The 18729-nt window shown below is 34.7% G+C and overlaps 1 protein-coding gene across 1 annotated transcript; it reads left to right on the top strand.

The window, feature by feature from the left end:
* Nucleotides 1–8216: 8216 nt before the first annotated feature.
* Nucleotides 8217–17307, top strand: LOC118183703 (degenerin-like protein unc-105). Its single transcript, XM_035353297.2, has 3 exons — nucleotides 8217–8321; nucleotides 12536–12611; nucleotides 16899–17307. Coding segments are annotated over exons 1-3 (354 nt in total). The 5' UTR covers nucleotides 8217–8319; the 3' UTR covers nucleotides 17175–17307.
* Nucleotides 17308–18729: the final 1422 nt, after the last annotated feature.

Below are 18729 nucleotides of genomic sequence, written 5' to 3'. Positions count from 1 at the left end.
AATGATCTAAGATTTTATACGCTGCCCGAAATACTAGGAACAAGATATTTTTCAACCTTCTTGTTAAATATTCGCCCCTAATTAATTACTTTTTGACTTCATGATATCTCTTAACACACGCGAATATTTATTTTAAGCGATTTATTCAGCCAGTAGAATTCCGACTCTCGGCATTAAATACAAAATGAGTAGTTGATAGCATGGGAAAACCAAATTATAAAGAAGCATAGTGAATAAAAAATACCCTTTTATTGAAAATTTCGCATACAGAAGATAAATATAACTGATGCCTACTCAAATCAGAGAGTAATTTTATTAGCCTAAAAGGCGTTATCCCAGAAGGGTTATTAATTTTCTTTTGAAAGTTTAAATCACTTTTTAAATTGTAACCACCCAATATTAGAGCTCTGAATTATATTTAAAGAAATTAAGTAATGAAGAATCTGTATAAATGTGTGTATGTTTCTCACTTTGTGAGAAAACAACGGTACCTAGCGCCATTCAATTTTGAATAATGTACGTCTCCAGCCGAATATGGGCATCTGAAAGCCCACTTGGAATTTGTTTTTCTATCTGTTTCATATTTTGTAAAAGCTTTATGAGTTTTTTATTAAGAAACTCAACGATTTCAAATGCGAGCAATGGCAACAATGGAGGAATGAATTTCAATGGGGCAATGGAGGGAAAAAAAAAAAAAAAACTTTATCTACAGCGCGCGAGATTGTGTATCGGAAACTCTAAAGATATGCACATTTTAAAATTATTTTCGCGATATTGCTGTTGAATTGAATTTTATGGTTTAAGTGCGAATTTTATGGTTCATCAAACAAAAAGTGGAATTACTGCAAAAAAATGGATAAAGACATGAAGAAGGTGACAGAGAGGTTAGTGAAAACGAAAAAATTTCGATTGACAAGTTAGTCGGTATTCTCGGCACAGCAATTAATATTTAATAAATAAATTAATATTTAATAAATAATAATTATAATAAATAAATTAATATTTAATAAAAATAAATTTTTTATAAATTAATATTTAATAAATAATAATTAATATTTAATAAATAAAAGTAACACACTAAAGTCCCTTCGGGCGTAATATAAAATCCGAATGCTTTCAGATTTTTTTTATTATTAATTTTTAAAATTTAACGTTAAACGTAAGCGAAAAAAAAAACGTTAAATGTCTTTATGTTCTCAATAGAACCATACGTTGAAATGTGTGAGAGGTTTCAGATTTTAACGATAGTCCTAAAGAGCTGTTTTAAAAGTTATTTTCGTTCATCGATACAGGAATGTTCATTTAGATTAAGATGGGAACGTTATATACCTTTTGTGTATTTAAAAAGTGAAAAAATATGTAATGTAATTCTATAAAATAATTATTGCTTTTAATTCAACATATTATGAATTAAATACATTTTTATTTAAATCAATAAAATTTAAAAAAATTTAAATTATATTTTTATATATGTATCTGTTGCTTTTTAGTATGTTAATTAATAACAGCCAGATTAAATATGAAAGAATAATGTCTTATGTTTTTTTAATGCTTTAAAAATGTAAAATTATTAAGTAATAAAAAAGAAATTAGATTTTATTTTTGAATTCTTTTCGTTTCTAGTCACCAAGAGTTGTTTATCTGATACCTTCACGCACAGGCTCATTTTTATATCGATTTACCTTACCGATTTACATTTCTATTGCATCAAATTGCTTTTCAGATTAAGAACCACCTTTCATTTAGATTCCACTTATTACAGCAATGCATAAAAAATACGTACAAGACCTAAAATACAACTACCTTTTAACATAATGCTGAAGCAATAGTTTAAAACCCGAAGTAACAAAATACTACAAGGAGACCAACGTAAAACTAGTACCAATAGCTGGCGCACATAAAATGTTACAACATACTACAGTCAAAAGTCGTTAATTCGGACACCCATAATTCGGAATGATCTATAATCCGGACCTCAAAGCTAAAAACTTTCTGCGCATGCGCCGCGTTGAAACATGCGCATAGGCGTTTACGCGTGCGCGTAAGACCTTTTACGACTGCGCAGATGCAAGTGTGCGCAAGCGCAGAATACGTTTTCCCGTGCGCGTTTTATGTATAACGGACGGAATAAGCTAAAATTATCTATTTCAGTTAATGTTGATGATTGCGTTGTTCCTTAATTTTCGAATTGGATCCGGCTTATTATTTTTTGCAGACTGTAAGAGCAATACTATAAACGTAAACTTGAACTTTCAATTATGTAAAATAGAATTTCGTATTCTGGAGCTCCCAAAGAATCGTACAAAACGAAAGTATGTTTCGATGTTCATCAAACAAAAAGTGGAATTACTGCAAAAAATGGATAAAGACATGAAGAAGGTGACAGAGAGGTTAGTGAAAACGAAAAAATTTCGATTGACAAGTTAGTCGGTATTCTCGGCACAGCAATTAACGGGACTTGAACGGCGGAACTTTGTAACTGAACAAGAAATTATGTCTGTTTATAGAATTAAAGAGAAAGTATTATCACATAAAACGAAGCAACTTACATTGAAAGAAATGTTTAATAAAGTAAACAAATAAATATTAAGCTTTTATTTTTGTAAATTTTGATACCCTTTAGATCATAATTGTTCTTTATTTCATAAATTACGGTTTCATATTTTTACTTATATAATTTCTGCATGCCATCTTACGAGATTTAAACTGATGATCTATAATCCGAAAAAATCGATAATCCGGAATCGCCGAAGTCCCGACGAGTCCGGATTAACGACTTTTGACTGTAGTATAATCTTAATTACAAGATATTAAATAAACCGTTCCCTTTAGTAAGACTACCTGTTCCCAATATTTTCAATAATGTATTTATTAGGAGTACGGACGATAAACATGTTTTGAAAGAAATGTGCATATTTAGGCTATGAAATATTGGTAACTCCTATATGAATTTGGTTTCCGCGGTATGTCGGTTAAAATGAAATGTCGGATAACCAGTATTCCACCATATTCGCACTAATTCTTCACAAAGACATTTCGTTGCTTAACCCTTTCCGGCACGCTACGTTTTAAAGTTGGAGTTTTGATTTAAAAAAAAAAGGTAGGCAGTCTAATTAGGCCTAGCGAAGTACACAAGTAAAATTTTGTGAAGATAACACTTATCGTTTAATTCTGTGGGTGTGCCCAAAGTGGACACATTGATTGAATAGAGCTTCGAAAAGAGTGCTGAAACGAGCACTGTCGGCAATGAACTGACCATTGAGATGCGGAGAAACAAAGAATACAGATTCTCAGTTGTCCTAGATGATCGGTGAGTCCGGTCTGGGCACACTTAGGGTTCGCCGTTTGATTTTAGGCAAGATTTCAAGGTAAAAATGTAAAACTAATATAGAATAAGGAAATTAGCATACAGCCTAAAAAATTACATAGAAATCTCTTTTCAAACAATTGCTTTTATACCCTAAAAAATCTGGAAGATTTCTTTGAAAAATGAGGGTCTTAAAAAACTAAACATGGCTAAAATATGTAGACTGGTTTGTGTTGAGCTGCCATCTACTATAAATAAAGAAGGTTCAGAGAAACCTATAAATCCTTTTTCATTCAATTTTTCTGTCCGTACAGAAGGAAATTTTTAGGCGCAAAGGGTTAAGTAGTGACTAATATATACAGTTAGTCACAAAAGTCTGCGTACAGACTAAATTTTAAATTAAAAAAACACTTAAAGCATAGAAAAATGTATTTTAATCATTGCATTTTTTTCTTCTATTAGCTAAAATTGTAAGCTTAAATAAAAAGTAAATAATATCAGTGTAATACTTTTTACATTTTTTCAAAAATATATTTTGTCAAAAAAACTCAGAAATTCCCTCCAATAAGTCTGCGTACACTTTAAAAAAAAAGCAAAATATAAGTTTTTTACATTACTTCAATACTTTGTAGGATATCCTTTATTCTTCAAAACAGCTTGCAGACGTTTGGGCATTGACTGAACTAGTTTTTCAGTGTCATCCGACGTAAATTTCGCCCATTCTTCCTGCAATTTACTAATTAGCTTATTTCGCGACGTAATATTGTGTTTTCGAATTCGTTTCTCCAATTTTGCCCACAAATGTTCGATTGGATTGAGGTCTGGTGACTGTGGAGGAGTACGCAACTGTCTTGGAGTGTGATAGATGAGATATTCCTTCACAATTTTAGCTGTATGTTTCGGGTCGTTGGCTTGTTGGAAAATAAAGGTATTAGAAAGGTTTAAATTTCGGGCACTGTCTCGTAGATTTTTCTTCAGAATATCCAGATAAACATACTTATCCATGACTTTAACAATAATGTGAAAATTTCCAACTCCTTTCGACGACATACACCCCCATACCATCACACCGCCAACTCCATGTTTGACAGTTGGATTTAAATTTCTCATATTCAGTTCTGTTCCTGGTTTTCTCCATACAATAGGGTGGCCATTAACTTTAAATATTGTTAATTTACTTTCATCTGACCAAATTACATTGTTCCAGAATTCCTGCGAAGAGTTTAAATATGTTTTGGCAAAAGGAATTCTTTTCTTTCTATTTGTCTCGGAAATGTATGGCTTAGACCTAGGTTTGCGTCCATGATAATCGGACTTTCGCAGCACTTTTCTTACAGTTTCAGGAGAAATTTCCTTGTTGCTAGTTAAAAAAATGTCTTTTGCAATGCTTGCAGCAGAAAGTTTAGGATTTTGTTTAATTCGTAAAAGAATTTTTCTTTCTTCTCTCTGCGTTAGCTTCTTCGGTCTCCCACATCTTGGTTTTACAGCAAGACTACCAGTGTCAAGATAGTTTTGAATAACTCTTTGCACTCTAGAAAATGGTTTTCCAATGGTTTTATCAATATAGCGAAGAGTTTTACCTTCATCTCTCAATTTGATAATTAGTTGTCTCGTAACTAAAGGAATTTCTTTATTGGTTGTCATTTTCGTCAAAGAAAATAGAAATAGCAACTTCCAATCAACGTGAAATTTGCTTCGGAAGTCAATGACCTTGAAAGTGTAACCTTCTTTGCATTCTCAAGTTTGAAGTTTAAAAGTTAGATAAGAAATCCCCCGCCTCCTTCGCGTTGTACGCAAACTTTATTGGCTTTGATTACTGGCCACTTATCTTTTAAAAATTAGTGTGCATAAATTATTAGATATCAGAATATTACAGTTAAGTAATTTCAAAGTCCCTTATTGAAACTAAATATTTAAAAAATAAAACTTTAAGAAACTACCATTTTCGCACCTTAAAATTTGGATTTGATATTACTTTTCTTGATGTACACAGACTTTATTGACTAACTGTAGGTTAACAGGTCGCTAACATGGCTAAAACTACTGACACTTATAATTCGGCAAAAACAAAAATAATAATTTTCTCTACATTAAGAGGAATACTTGAGACACAAGACAGCAAACCACTGCCTACAGAGTCACATAAAAAGCATATTTTTGAGAAAATAATGGATACCCTTGAATCTGGCCAGGCAGCAAAATCGACAGGCAAATCCTGGGCTAGCAATGAAGACACTTGTAAAATGTTTTGTCGAAAACCCCGTAAAGACGCTGTGGAAAACTTCACATTACAAACAGGCAACGATAGCCTGGCACATCATCTTAAAGGGGCTCATACACCTTAAACCCCTTATGATCTTCGAATATGTGACTGTTGCAAGAATTGGGATAACGTATTTATTTTAAAAGCAATTACCGCCAACTTTTTACGGCTGACTACATAATATAGCTGCTTTCTGAAATCGTAACCAGAAAGTTTGTGTTGCCACAAATATTTTTTATAATTTAATCCGCTTTGTGACAAAAATTTTCGTCATGTTTTCACCTTGCGCGCACAGTTTAAAATTATCTGTTGCATTATTTAATTCCATAGTTTATATATAGCTTTTATAACATTTGGAAACGACTGTAAACCAAAAAAAAACTGAGAATTTCATATTAAATTTTTATTTTATTTCGAGTTGAGTTTATAAAATGTATTTTATTAAAAAAATCTGTAATGTTTTCGTGCATAAAATTTTTTAATATTAAAATATTCATCAGATTTTTGGTTCAGTTAGAAAATAGTGCTCATATAAAGAATTCCATCCAATTTCAAGTATGTACCGTTAGCCATTTTTAAAATAGCATGCGCGCAATGTGGAAAAATGACGAAAGATTTTGTCACAAAGCTGATTAAATTACAAAAATATTTGTGGCAACACAAACGTTCTGGTTACTAGTTTCCAAAGCAGCTATATTATGTAGTCAGCTGTAAAAGGTTGGACTTTTAAAATAAATAAAATATCTCAATTCTTGCAACAGTCACATAATTGGAAGCTCATAAGGGGTTTAAGGTGTATGAGCCCCCTTAATAAACTTGGTCTCCTTTCATCTAGTATATGCCCAATTTGAAATTCGTGCATCATGATTGCTGAGCATCTTCTTATGCGCCCAGAATTAGATCAAGAGTCTCAGAAACATGGTGAGATACTGGAATGAACTCCATGAACTCCTTGTAAAGACTACATCTCTTATGTTCCTTACCTTTGTTGTTTAAATTCTCAACCTTTTACTCTAGTTCCCATGTTCATTTATTCTGGTTCTAGCTTTAAATGTTTGTTCTTTTTTATTATATATCATTGTTCTTGTGTGATACTTGAGCTGTTTTATATGTTTGGATTGATCCTTCCAGTAAAGCCATATGTAACAACAACAACCATTTTCTCTTATGCACGTGATAATTTTTCGGAAGAACAAATTAATTGTACTGCGGAAGTTCTGTTTCGCCAAGTTTATTAAGACGCCAATATGGTACTATTTGATTTTCACAGCCTCTGTTATCAAAACGGCGCCAAGATTATCGCCAAATTTAAGCTGCTCGCATTTAGTTTGTGGCTGCTGTATCTCCCCAGTTGCTTTCAATATGGCATCAAAAGACCTATCTTTACCAAAGGATTTCTGACACACTAATTCGGAAAGATACGACTCTAGATGATGTCTTTGCTTTTAGTTTCGCCATTTAACACAGCCCCACAATCTTTCCTCATTTGTGTGTGAGGACTCGTTGTTGAATCAACAAAATTAAATGTCTGATTCACAGTTAAATAGCTGCAACCAAGATTCTCAAGCTCGTCTGTTTTATAGGCTTTCCCAACAGTCTGAATACACTGTCGATCCTTCTACTATGTGGTCTGCTATCGTTGATATCAATGTGCTTGCTTCCCAATTGCGAGCCTGACCAAGAAAGCACAAGCCACGTTCATGGCATAACCTGCCTTTATTGTGGAAGTGCTCCTCCAGCGTTGTTGTTGATTTTCCCCGCATGAATAAACTGTCGTCAATTTTGACTATTTTTCCAGGCCACCTAACTTGTCCTTTAGGTTATGGTTATGCCCCACTGACGAGCTTCCGACCTAAGGTAAAACGAAACGGGATGATGCCTGATTAAGTGGAAAAAACAACAAGCAGCCACCAAAATACGGTACTGGCTGAAAGACCAAACGCCATCAACTGTTCTTAATCAGGAAATTTGCAGAAAAGTAGTTTACGAAAATGATTACAAAGACATCTTGTATAAATTGCTACGTAAGGATACATAAGATTGTCCAAGTACATCTAGCGAACAAAACACCCTCATAAAATTGTTCAATCGTGGTATTTTGACAGATGTTGTGCTGTTCATCACACCACTTAGTTCCTCTGCCCAACACTCGATGAAACACAGCCCTATTAGAAATGGTATTCTGGAATTACTAAACGAGTTATTGGAAAGAATTGTTTAGTTGGTGACTGGAAAAATACCCACAGGAAAAAAAGCCCACAGGAATAATGCTCACAGAATAATGCTCACAGGTATAAATGCTCATAGGAAAAAAAGCCCACACAGAAATATGCCCACACAGAAAAAAGCTCATGTGGAAAAATGCTCACTTAGAAATATGCTCACACGGAAAAAAGCTCACATAATATATGCTCACATGGAAATAAGCCCACTGATAAATAATTCTTTGGCTGGCTGAATTCTTAGTTTTTCCTTAGAAACTCTAATTTTAATTGCAAAAATTGTTTTTTAATTGTTTTAACTATATTTTGTGGTTTATATTTTTCCATATTTTTCAAGTTTTAATGAAGATATTTTGAGTTATGTATTTTTGCCTTGCCCCGAAGCCAGAATTAATTGAATGAGAAATATTAGCAAGAAGTTTAAGAATGGATCGAAATTTTTTAACATTTTAATAAATGAAAAGTATTTTATCTTACAGGCCCAATTCTATACAGATGATAAGAAAAAAGTTACTCTTCAAAATAGAATGTGAGTATACTGATAATTAACTGATATGTAATGAAACTGGAATTAATTTATATTGTTGATATTTATAAAAAGTTTTTAGGTTATTTTTTATTTAATCAGTTAATGCATAAATTATTTCTTTCCTTATTCTTAAAATTGTTCCTAGTGTCCTTAAAGAAGGCTTTTAAAAAATTTAATATGTATATGTTACTGGCAAAGTTTGAAATCCAAAAGGCTTGGTGTTTCATACTTTTCTGGTAACACTGAGTGGGGCACTGAAGCAAGAAAAATATCATAATGAGCCAACAATATCAGTTAATGTTCTAATTAAATACTGCTGTCATGGATACTTGTTATGAATGATTTTGAATTAGATACGCCCAACTTCGCAAAAGTTCGTTTTACTGAATTTTGCTTTAATCAAGAGACAGTTTTTCTCTTTCAAAATTTCTAACACGCTCTTATAAGAAAAGGTGCTAATACTGTTTAAAGTTTTTTCACTAAAACACCAGAAAAGAAAATATAATAGGGGGATCGGAAAGTAATGTCGTTTCTGCGCATGTCGACAACATGCTAAGGGCAGAAGTGGAAGCAAATCCATGTCAAACACTCTTAACGAAACGTGGTCGACCATCCAAGAACATTTAAAGCAGAATGGAATAATAAGCAAAGCAGGTGTTTAAGTCCCCCATAATCTGTCCAAAAAGAACAAAGCCAACCTATCCATCGCATGCAACGTATTGCTTCAACAGCACCCTACAGAACCATTTTTGGATCGTTTGATGAGTGGAGACAAAAAAATAAGTCCTATATGATAATCCAAAACTCAAAAGGCAGTTTTAAGAGGAGTTACAAAGGGTTTACATCCCGAAAAGGCGCTTACGGGTGTTTGATGAAGTATTCGCGGAATTGTTCATTTTGAATTGCTGAAATCTGGAAAAACTGTTAATGCAGACCTTTATCGTGAACAACTGGATCGAGTGAACCAATCTTTAATCGAAAAATATTCGGTGATTGTCAATGGAAAAGGTGTCATTCTGCAACACGACAATGCAAGACCGACCGCAATATGCAAGACGAACACTGGAAAAATATAATGAATTGGGGTGGAAGGTACTGTCCACCCACCATATTCGCCCGATATCGCACCCTCGGACTTCCATTTATTCCGATCCCTACAACATTTTCTTAGTGACAAAAATTTGAAAATTTGGGATGCTGTCCAAAATGCCATCTCGAGATATTTTACTCAAAAACCAATTGATTTTTATCGGTCTGGGATTGAAATCGGCATACTAGATGGCAAAAGGTTGCTGATAACGACGGTGATTATATTATTGATTAAGAATAAAAACTTGTTACAAATTTATTCGTTTGAATTTAATGTAAGAAAGCGACATTACTTCCCGGTCCCCTAATACATGGCATATTTATTTAAAACACTTTCACTGAATGTTTTAATTGCCCATGAAGAACTGGCTGGATATGAGAAGGGAAAATATACGTCTCAAGAATCAAACATGCTGGCATTAACAGTACGCTTGCAATGGCGTTATCACATCTTATGATGTTTGGGCCTATGAGAAACTTTTCCGAGAAACAAGCGTCTTCTCCTTCTGCTAGTGGAAGGTTCCTAGCCAAGCCATATGTCAATGGAACCGATGTCCCGGCTAAGTAATTTAACCTCTTCGTCGTCCGTAACGCGCCTAGCGCGTTCAAGTGAAACTTCCACAGGGCAGCCGTAACGCGCTACAAGCGTTCTTCTACATTTTAAAACTTTTAAACGTTTAAAACGCTTTCTGAATGTTTACTTGTTTGAGTTTTTATTTTTGTTTGTTCGAATACCTCCTAGAGGGCAGTACTAATCAGGCATTCTATTTCTAATTGAATCCACCCCCGGTTTTTATGAATATTCGCGCCATTTTACATAAGACAGTGACTACTCAACAGAAAAACAGAAAAAATGAGGTTTCGAATTGGAAAGACAAGAAGGATGAGTACAGTCCATAAGAACTCGATGATTGATGTTGGAGCACGGAAAAAAACTGTAAAAAAAACCCAATAATTGTAAAAGATTACGACAACAAAATGGGAGGAGTGGACCGCATGGAACAGATGCTATCAAATTATCCTGCTGTTAGAAATAAGCAGAGATACTATTATTTTCCCATTATGCTTTATTTCCTTATAATTTTACTTAATATTCATTGACGTTTATCCACTACGAAAGTCGCGTATGGAAAGTTATGATGTACAGAGAAAACAACATTACACGCTGCAAAAAACAGACGGCCCCTGGGGAGAAATTCTCGCGGTCAGGAGAGGACGGCGAAAGGGTTAAGTTAAGTAATTTAAGTTAATCCCGGCCCGGAAACATTTTATAATCAAAGTGAAAATACTTTTTAAAGCTGTGTTCCTGCTAGTTATTCCTCAAACAATTGGTTTTTGCGCAAGTCAGAGAATCAGATATCCCGGAAATGAAAATTCGAGTAAATGTTTTTTTCCGATGCGCTGTTGAGGGTAGGTAGTAGATGCGATATCGCATTTTATCCCATTTTCTGCCGCCCAGACGGTATAGTGGTTAGGGAAACCTACTGCGGTACAGAAGAGCCCGGATTCGAGTCCCGGAGGACGCATGGATGCTTGTATATTTACAATGTCTGAGCGATATGGGAGTACTCTAAAAAATATGCAGTGAAACGATAGTCCTTTCGAGAGGTTGAGGGTAGCGGAAGAGGAAGTGGGAGACCACGGAACAGTCCCTCCGGGGTGCTCTCCATCAAAATTGGGGGGGGGCGGAACTGAGAAAAGTCGTACTGTCACCTGTATGCTGCTCAAGGTTGTTGCCAACTACAGGCGCAATCTTGCACACTCCTTGCCACGATGAACTTCGTGGGCTAGTTCTGATGTGAAGACAAGTGAAATAAGTCACAACCGCATTGTCTTTTGCGTGCTCTTACAGTGTTGCAAGAGCTGGCAATTGAAATATCCATGGTTCGAATTCAAGTGAGGCCACAATTGATTCTTATATCTCCTGGCTCGGAAAAAAATGTAACAATTTTTATTCTGACACCCAAACTATAAATTATACACAGTAGAAAATGACTCAACACCACCTGGACCAAGTCGACAGAGTTTCGTGCCTCACTGCAGTCGCCTTTTAAGTGGTGAGAGCCTTTCAGGAGTTATGGAATTTTTTGTAGCGCACTTATGGGATGTTAACGTACAGCAAACCTCATTCAGATCCGTGCTCTAATTAAGAAGGAGGGGGGGGAATTGACACTTTCATGATACTCCCACGGAAAACTTAATAACTCTTTGCGTTAGTTTCTTTCTTCTTTCGGCCCACCCCAGCGGCCGAGCGGTAAAGTCGCTGAACACTGGTAGTTCGGTCAGAGGTTCGAATCCCGCGAACGGGCAGGGGTGTTTTCGTGGTTTTTTCTATGGTTTGGTTTGGTTTATGCGATTACAGCAAAGCCTCGAGGGCTATCTGGATAAGGGGAGGGATGCCTTCGTTGAGGACTTTTTAAGGAAAACTGGCTCGTATACACGTTGCACGTAGGGAAATCTATGAAAACGCCCATGCAGCCAGCCCGTTCATGAAGTTCGAACCTCAGACCGAACTACCAACGATCAGCACCTTTACCGCTCGGCCGCTGGTGGGCGGTTTTTACTCTGCGTAACGTGTATACGAAGCAGTTTCCTTTAGAAAGTCCTCCACGAAGGAATCCCTTCCCTTAGGCAGATAGCCGTCAAGGCTTTGACATATAAAAACAAAAAAAAAAAAAAAAAAAGCTTTGAGTTTTATATCTGTGACTTCGGTCAAAAAAACACTCGACTTTGGTACAGAATCGGGCTTGTTTGTATGTATTACACTATACATGTTCATTCATATGCATTATATATTCAGATATGAATATTCATACGTATCATATAAAACAATTAGTCAGTTTTATGTCTGTAATATATGTAAGTCTTTCAATGACAATTACGGGACCTCGATTTTCAATGGCCACGGCGAAAGATACAGCGAAATAAAATAACCTTTATTCATTTATCTTAGTTCGAAAGAGGTTTCGTTTCATATGCCATGAATATTTTCAATTCATTTTACTTTATATTTCACTTCAAATACATTTTTCACCTTATTCCTACATTAAAAGCAAATTCAATTCCTTAGAAAGAATATTAAATTCCCTTTAAAATTTAATAATTTGATTTATATGTCTTTACAGGCGGCAACTGACATTAGTGAGGATCTACTACAAGGCCATCGAACGGAAAATTTATGAGCATGTGCCACAGTATGACGTAAGTATCGAAACTTTCAGAAAATAGCATTGTACTGAATGCTTCAATTGTTACGGTTCAATTCTGGACCATTAAAACGTTTCAATGAATAATAAATTAGCTTGCATTCATTCGTAATTCTTCTAAGTTAGATCTTTCCTCTACATTCGTAAACTGAAGTTTCTAGACAAAACGACAGGACGTGACGTGAATTTAATTACTATAATGTCATTTGTTCAGACAGAAATTCGGGAATAGTTTAAAATGTTAAAATTGTTTGCTGTGACAGTTAAATGGGACTTGTCAGAGAAGCTTAAGATAGTTTAAGAAGATTTCCGGGAAGAAAAAAAAAAAAAAAAAAAAAATATTAATATTGACATAGAATAAGTATCGACTTTAATTACTGCTTTTAATTATAGATGTGGATGTAAAATCCCTATTAAGGAAATGTACGCTGCTCAAAAAAGAAATAGAACTGTTCTATATCTCCCGTTCTACTGGGTCGATTGACGAAATTCAACTTACTTTTTTTCTTGTCTCGAAAGCGCGACTAAGGATATGTATTAGATTTATATATAGCATTTAATTTTATAATTTTACAATAAATCAGTTACTTTAAATATAACATTTTTTAAATAATTTTCAAAACCTAAATTAAAATTAAATTTTACTTCAAAATAATTTTATTCGTACTTTTTTTCAAAAACATTTTCAAATTTTACATCCTTAATATTTTACATTCCTTAATAGTTTACAACATGTTTTTCACATAACGTTACAGTTCGCATTTTACAATTTTTTACACATTTCTACAACAGAACACACATTTTACATTACTTAAAAGTTTACAGAATAGGTTTTTTTTTTTTTTAATTGATCACAGAAAGCAGCTTTACACTCAACTTAACCTTACATTAGCACCCTCTATTTAAAGTTTGCAGAACACACTAAGATTGACAATACTTCTTCACTCCCCAAAAACAAATATAGTTGGTAAGTTAAAATAAAACTTACTATTTACTTGCCTTTTGATTAAAGTATAATTTATGTATTATTTTTATAGATAATGTCTAGTTTCTTTTTAATTTTTTTGCCTAATTCGTGTCGGGGAAGTTTCTGTAGGCAAGAGTTTCTAATTACGAGGGCATTTCGAAAAGTAAAGATACACTGTACGCCAGAGGAAAAGAAAAGTTTTGGTGAGCAAGTTGGCAACACAAGTGTTAACCTTGAACCGTTAGCTTTCTCCTCGCGGTCGTTCGGCATTTCAACGTTGATTCTGGTTGGAGTAGGTCGTGTTTAAAATGGCTGCGCCGATTCAGAATCCCGCCAAATGCGAAGTGTGCTCCATCATACGTTTTCTTCCTGCAAAAGGTCAGCGACCAGTGGATATTCACAAAGAAATTGTTTCTGTTTATGGGAACATTATGAATCGACAAAATGTAACGAAATGGTGTCGTCATTTCTCTGAAGGTAGGACCGATGTTCACGACGAACAAAGAACAGGTCGGCCATCTGTGATCTCTGATGCCCTTCTTCAGAGAACAGAGGAAGCAATTCGTGCGAATAGACGTCTCAAATTGAAAGAATTGCATCAGATCATACCGGAAGTGTCAATGACAACTCTTTATGAAGTTGTGACTGTCAAGTTAGAGCACAGGAAATTGTGTGCGCGCTGGGTTCCAACAGGCGGCAACCTTCTATGACTATGGGTGTGGTGTGGTGTATTTAATTATGGCAAAGCACACTAGGGCTATCTGCCTAAGGGAGAGGGATGCCTTCGGGAAGGCCTTTCTAAGGGAAACTGGCTCGTATACACGTTACACATGAGGAAAACCACGAAAACACCCATGCAGCCAGCCAATTCGCGGGATTTGAACCTCGGTTTCTATGACTGTGGGATACAAAAGCTTGTGCGCCGACTTAACAAATGTTTGGATAACGAGGGGGATTATGTCGAAAAATAATAAATAATCCAGTTAATAAGATGTAACTGACGTTTTCTAAATAATTTTTTTTTTTTTTTTTTTTTTTTTTTTTTTTTTAAGGGAATGAGAGCCATTGTATCTTTACTTTTCGAAATGTCCTCGTACTTTGGTTTTCTAAAAATTTGGTTTTCTACTCTTATTTATTAATTTTTTAATTTTAACTCTAGTCTTTTAATTGCTGATTACTCGGAATTCCACTTGTTTGGATTTCTTTTTGGTAATTCACCACATTTGGTATTTCTTCTGGTTTTGGCTTTTACCCTTGTCTACATGGATGACGAAACACGAATTGAATGATTGAAGAGTTAGGTTTGGAGGCAACTTCATCTTGATAAGTTTGCCTCCTGCCTGCTCAACAGACATTCACTTATGCATTTTTAAAAAAATTGTTTGGATTAATTTTAATTTGCTAAATTAGTGAATTTATTTTCATGGATTGGTTTTGCACTTGATTTGCTTATGCTTCTGAATTTAAATGATATTGTAAATTAGTTCGAGAATTAAATCTTTTAAATCTTTTATATGTTTACACATTTTTTAAATAATTTTTTTAATTTTTTTTGGCTTTAAATTTGCTTTTTTACTTTTATACGTGTTTGTTAAAATTTAAATTTAATTTGTTTAAATATATATATATATATATATATATATATATATATATATATATATACTCGTATATAGCAGTTGGACGTCTTGGCTGAACCTCCTGGATGCCGAATCTGTAGTTAAAAATTGTAACCAAAGTCTATGAACCACAGAAGACCTCACATTTAGCCATCTGGTCACTTCTGTCTGACTTTGTCCTGCCTCTAGTCTTCCACTAGTTCTCCATCGCCGTTCTTCAGGCAAATACTGCCTGGAGGACATTGTCAAAAATTGGCTATCCCAGATTTCTTATCTCAGTATCACATCAAAATTTGCTGGCTTGCTCTGATTCATGCAATGTGATGCTTCTCGCAGATGACGCATTTCGATCGCAGTGCCACTGATTTGCATACTGCAGTTTTACTCAGCAATTCTTATTTGATAACTTATTCAAATTTTACACGATTGACTTATTTTTGGTGATATTTAATAAATAAAGGTCTAGAGTCATTAGGTTAATTGGAAGCAGAAAAGATGAAAAATATGCAACCGCCTTCGCCAGGAATCGAACCACGGACCTCTGGGATACCGTCCAACGTGCTGACCACTACACCACGACGGCACGCTAGGGAAGTGAGAGAAATAACTTATATACTCCCCTTTTTAAAGGGCGACTAGGGTTTTAGGGGACCTAGTCGCCAAATCTTGGGTGCGGAGAATCATCATCCACAACCCTTTTAGTTCGGGCGCCACTTGTAGAGTCATTAGGTTAATCGGAAGCAGAAAAGATGAAAAATATGCAACCGCCTTCGCCAGGAATCGAACCACGGACCTCTGGGATACCGTCCAACGTGCTGACCACTACACCACGACGGCACGCTAGGGAAGTGAGAGAAATAACTTATATACTCCCCTTTTTAAAGGGCGACTAGGGTTTTAGGGGACCTAGTCGCCAAATCTTGGGTGCGGAGAATCATCATCCACAACCCTTTTAGTTCGGGCGCCACTTGTAGAGTCATTAGGTTAATCGGAAGCAGAAAAGATGAAAAATATGCAACCGCCTTCGCCGGGAATCGAACCTCGGATATCTGGAATACCGGCCCTGCGTGCTGACCACTACACCACGAAGGCACGCTAGGGAAGTGGGAGAAAAAGCTTATAAAGGTAACACACAAAACATTAAGAAAACAGATTTCGTTTTGGCATTTTGCGTTGGTTCACTATAAATGTTGGTTCACTTTTCAAATTGTTGCCACCAAATATTGGAGCCCCCCCCCCCATTATATTTAAAGAATCTAAAGAAATCTGCATGAATATATGCATGTTTCTCTCGCTGCGAAAGAAAACGGTACCTAGGGACATCAAATTTTCAATAAGTTGTCCTCCACTAGAATATGCGGATCTAGAAGCCTGAACTTCGAATTTAGAATTAGTTTTATTATCTATTTCATAAAACTTTAACGAATGTTTGATTAAGAAACTCAACGATTTCGAATCGAGCAATGGCAACACTGTAAAAAAAATATCTCTCCAGCGCGCGAGACTGCGTATCGGAAATTCTAAAGATACGCTCATTTTAAATTGAACATGTTAATAATAAAAGTAACACACAAAACGTTAAAAAAAAAACGCTTGTTTGGGCGTAATATAAAATCTGAAAGCTTTTAGATTTTTAATCATTTTTTTACCTTTATAATTTTATTAAAAATAATTTCTAACATCTTGTTTTATTTTTCAGAATCTTGAACTGTTTAGCTCTTTAGGAGGATACAGTGGAATTTGGTTGGGATTTTCTTTACTCAATTTGTGTGAATTGCTGGAAATCATCGTTGCCACTCTAAAATTTGCTTTGTCAAAATGGGACAGAAAATTAGATGCAGAAGATACATCCAAGCCCTTTCATACTCTGGCTTCAAAAAAACTTTTCGTCGAAGCTTATGCCGGAAAAACTCTCTTTCCTCATATGAAGCCTAAAATAGTCTTTTTAAAAAGACGAAAGAAGCTTGAAACTTAATGCAAAGTTAATAGAAACATGTGTAAGTAAAATCATAGTGATAGGTTTAATAAGATATGGTTGTTAAGTACGAACTGTAAATTTTACAAAAGTGCAATTAATGTAATATACACTGCAGAAATTTAAACATATAAATAAGAATCATCACATTTTGAGAAATAAAGGCTACTTTCGTATAAAATGATGATGTTTATTGAAAGAATTAAAATTTTATAAGCACTCAGAAAACATGTATACCCAGAAATATCCTTTTTCCATATACAAATATTTGAAGTTGGACACCACATGACTACCTTATACGGCTTAATAAATTATACACATTTTCCCTGCATTTCATTTAGATTTATTTCCTCGAATTTCACTACACATAATATATTTCTCATTCAATTAATTCACATCAAAGCAGATTTTTTGGTGCAAGAAAAATAAAAGTTACATTTCGGTCCCACTCGGCAAAAAGATACTGAAGGTGCAGAAAGACTTAAATTCACTGCTCTGCTAAGTTTGAAATGTAAACAAGTATGGCTGCTATGCTAAAAACAAAATAGTATTATCCGCACTTAAACAATTATTAAAATGTTGATAATTCTACAACTATAACATATTATATAAATCATTCAATTGATTCACTTCTCACTTCGCGACAAGGAAAAAATACATAAAACATCAAAATATCCTTATTAAAAATTGAAAAATATTAAACGCCAAATGCAGCGAAAATAATAATAATTTTTTTTACAATTAAAGTTAGAGTTTCTAAGCAAAAACAAGCAATTTGACCAACGGGCAAGAAGGTGAGTTTTTTGTTCACATAACTGAAGGTTTACTTTTGCTCCCACTCGGCAAAAAGACACTGAAGGTTCAGAAACTGACTTTGTTCCCTATTTTGCTAAGTTTCAAATGTTAACAAATGTGGCTGCTATGGTAAAAAATTAGGCTTAGCCTGACTTAAACAACTTTTAAATTGTTGATAATTCTACAACTATTGCATGCAGATTAACTAAAGGCATAAAAACCTTAACCGGAAGATAAGAACAACATAATCATTTTAAAGCAAAAAATGCGCAATTAATCAACATATAATAATAAAAAAAAAACTGAGATCACCCAGCCGAGTAACCGAGTAGGGTGAATCTTCAGATTGGTAACTTCGCGATTTTTTGGCGACCAACCCTGCTACAGCAACCTGCTAGTTTTGTTTTGGACGCCATTTTGTTTTCACGAAGTAAAGGCATATCTTTTTTTTTTTTTTTTTTTACTCAACATTTTTTTTCCAACAATCTGCTAGCCGAATTACGCTTATCCTAGAACTTTTATGGAACAAAAATGCTTACTCATGACGAAGAGTAGGTGCGAAATTGGGAGAAAGTGCAGAATCGCAAACTGCTTGCCGCGTTTTTAAGAATTGCACGTACAAGGTATCCATGTACACGTCGACCTATTTTCACTTAAAAAAAAATCCCAGAGTTGCACAAAAATGGCATTGCGCATACTCTTGACTTTATCCATATGCACATCGACCAATTTTCACTTAAAAAGTCAAAGAAAATTGACA

This window comes from Stegodyphus dumicola, chromosome 2, assembly GCF_044657685.1.
Source record: "Stegodyphus dumicola isolate Sdum_Otavi_A_Nest chromosome 2, ASM4465768v1".
NCBI classification, from domain to species: Eukaryota; Metazoa; Arthropoda; class Arachnida; order Araneae; family Eresidae; genus Stegodyphus; species Stegodyphus dumicola.
Note: the sequence above shows the minus strand (reverse complement) of the source record. Positions and strands in the feature narration are given on the sequence as shown.

Coding starts and splice junctions, on each gene's coding strand:
- LOC118183703 (XM_035353297.2), top strand. Junction 12,612..16,898: donor AGCATGTGCCACAGTATGAC/GTAAGTATCGAA, acceptor TTTATTTTTCAG/AATCTTGAACTGTTTAGCTC.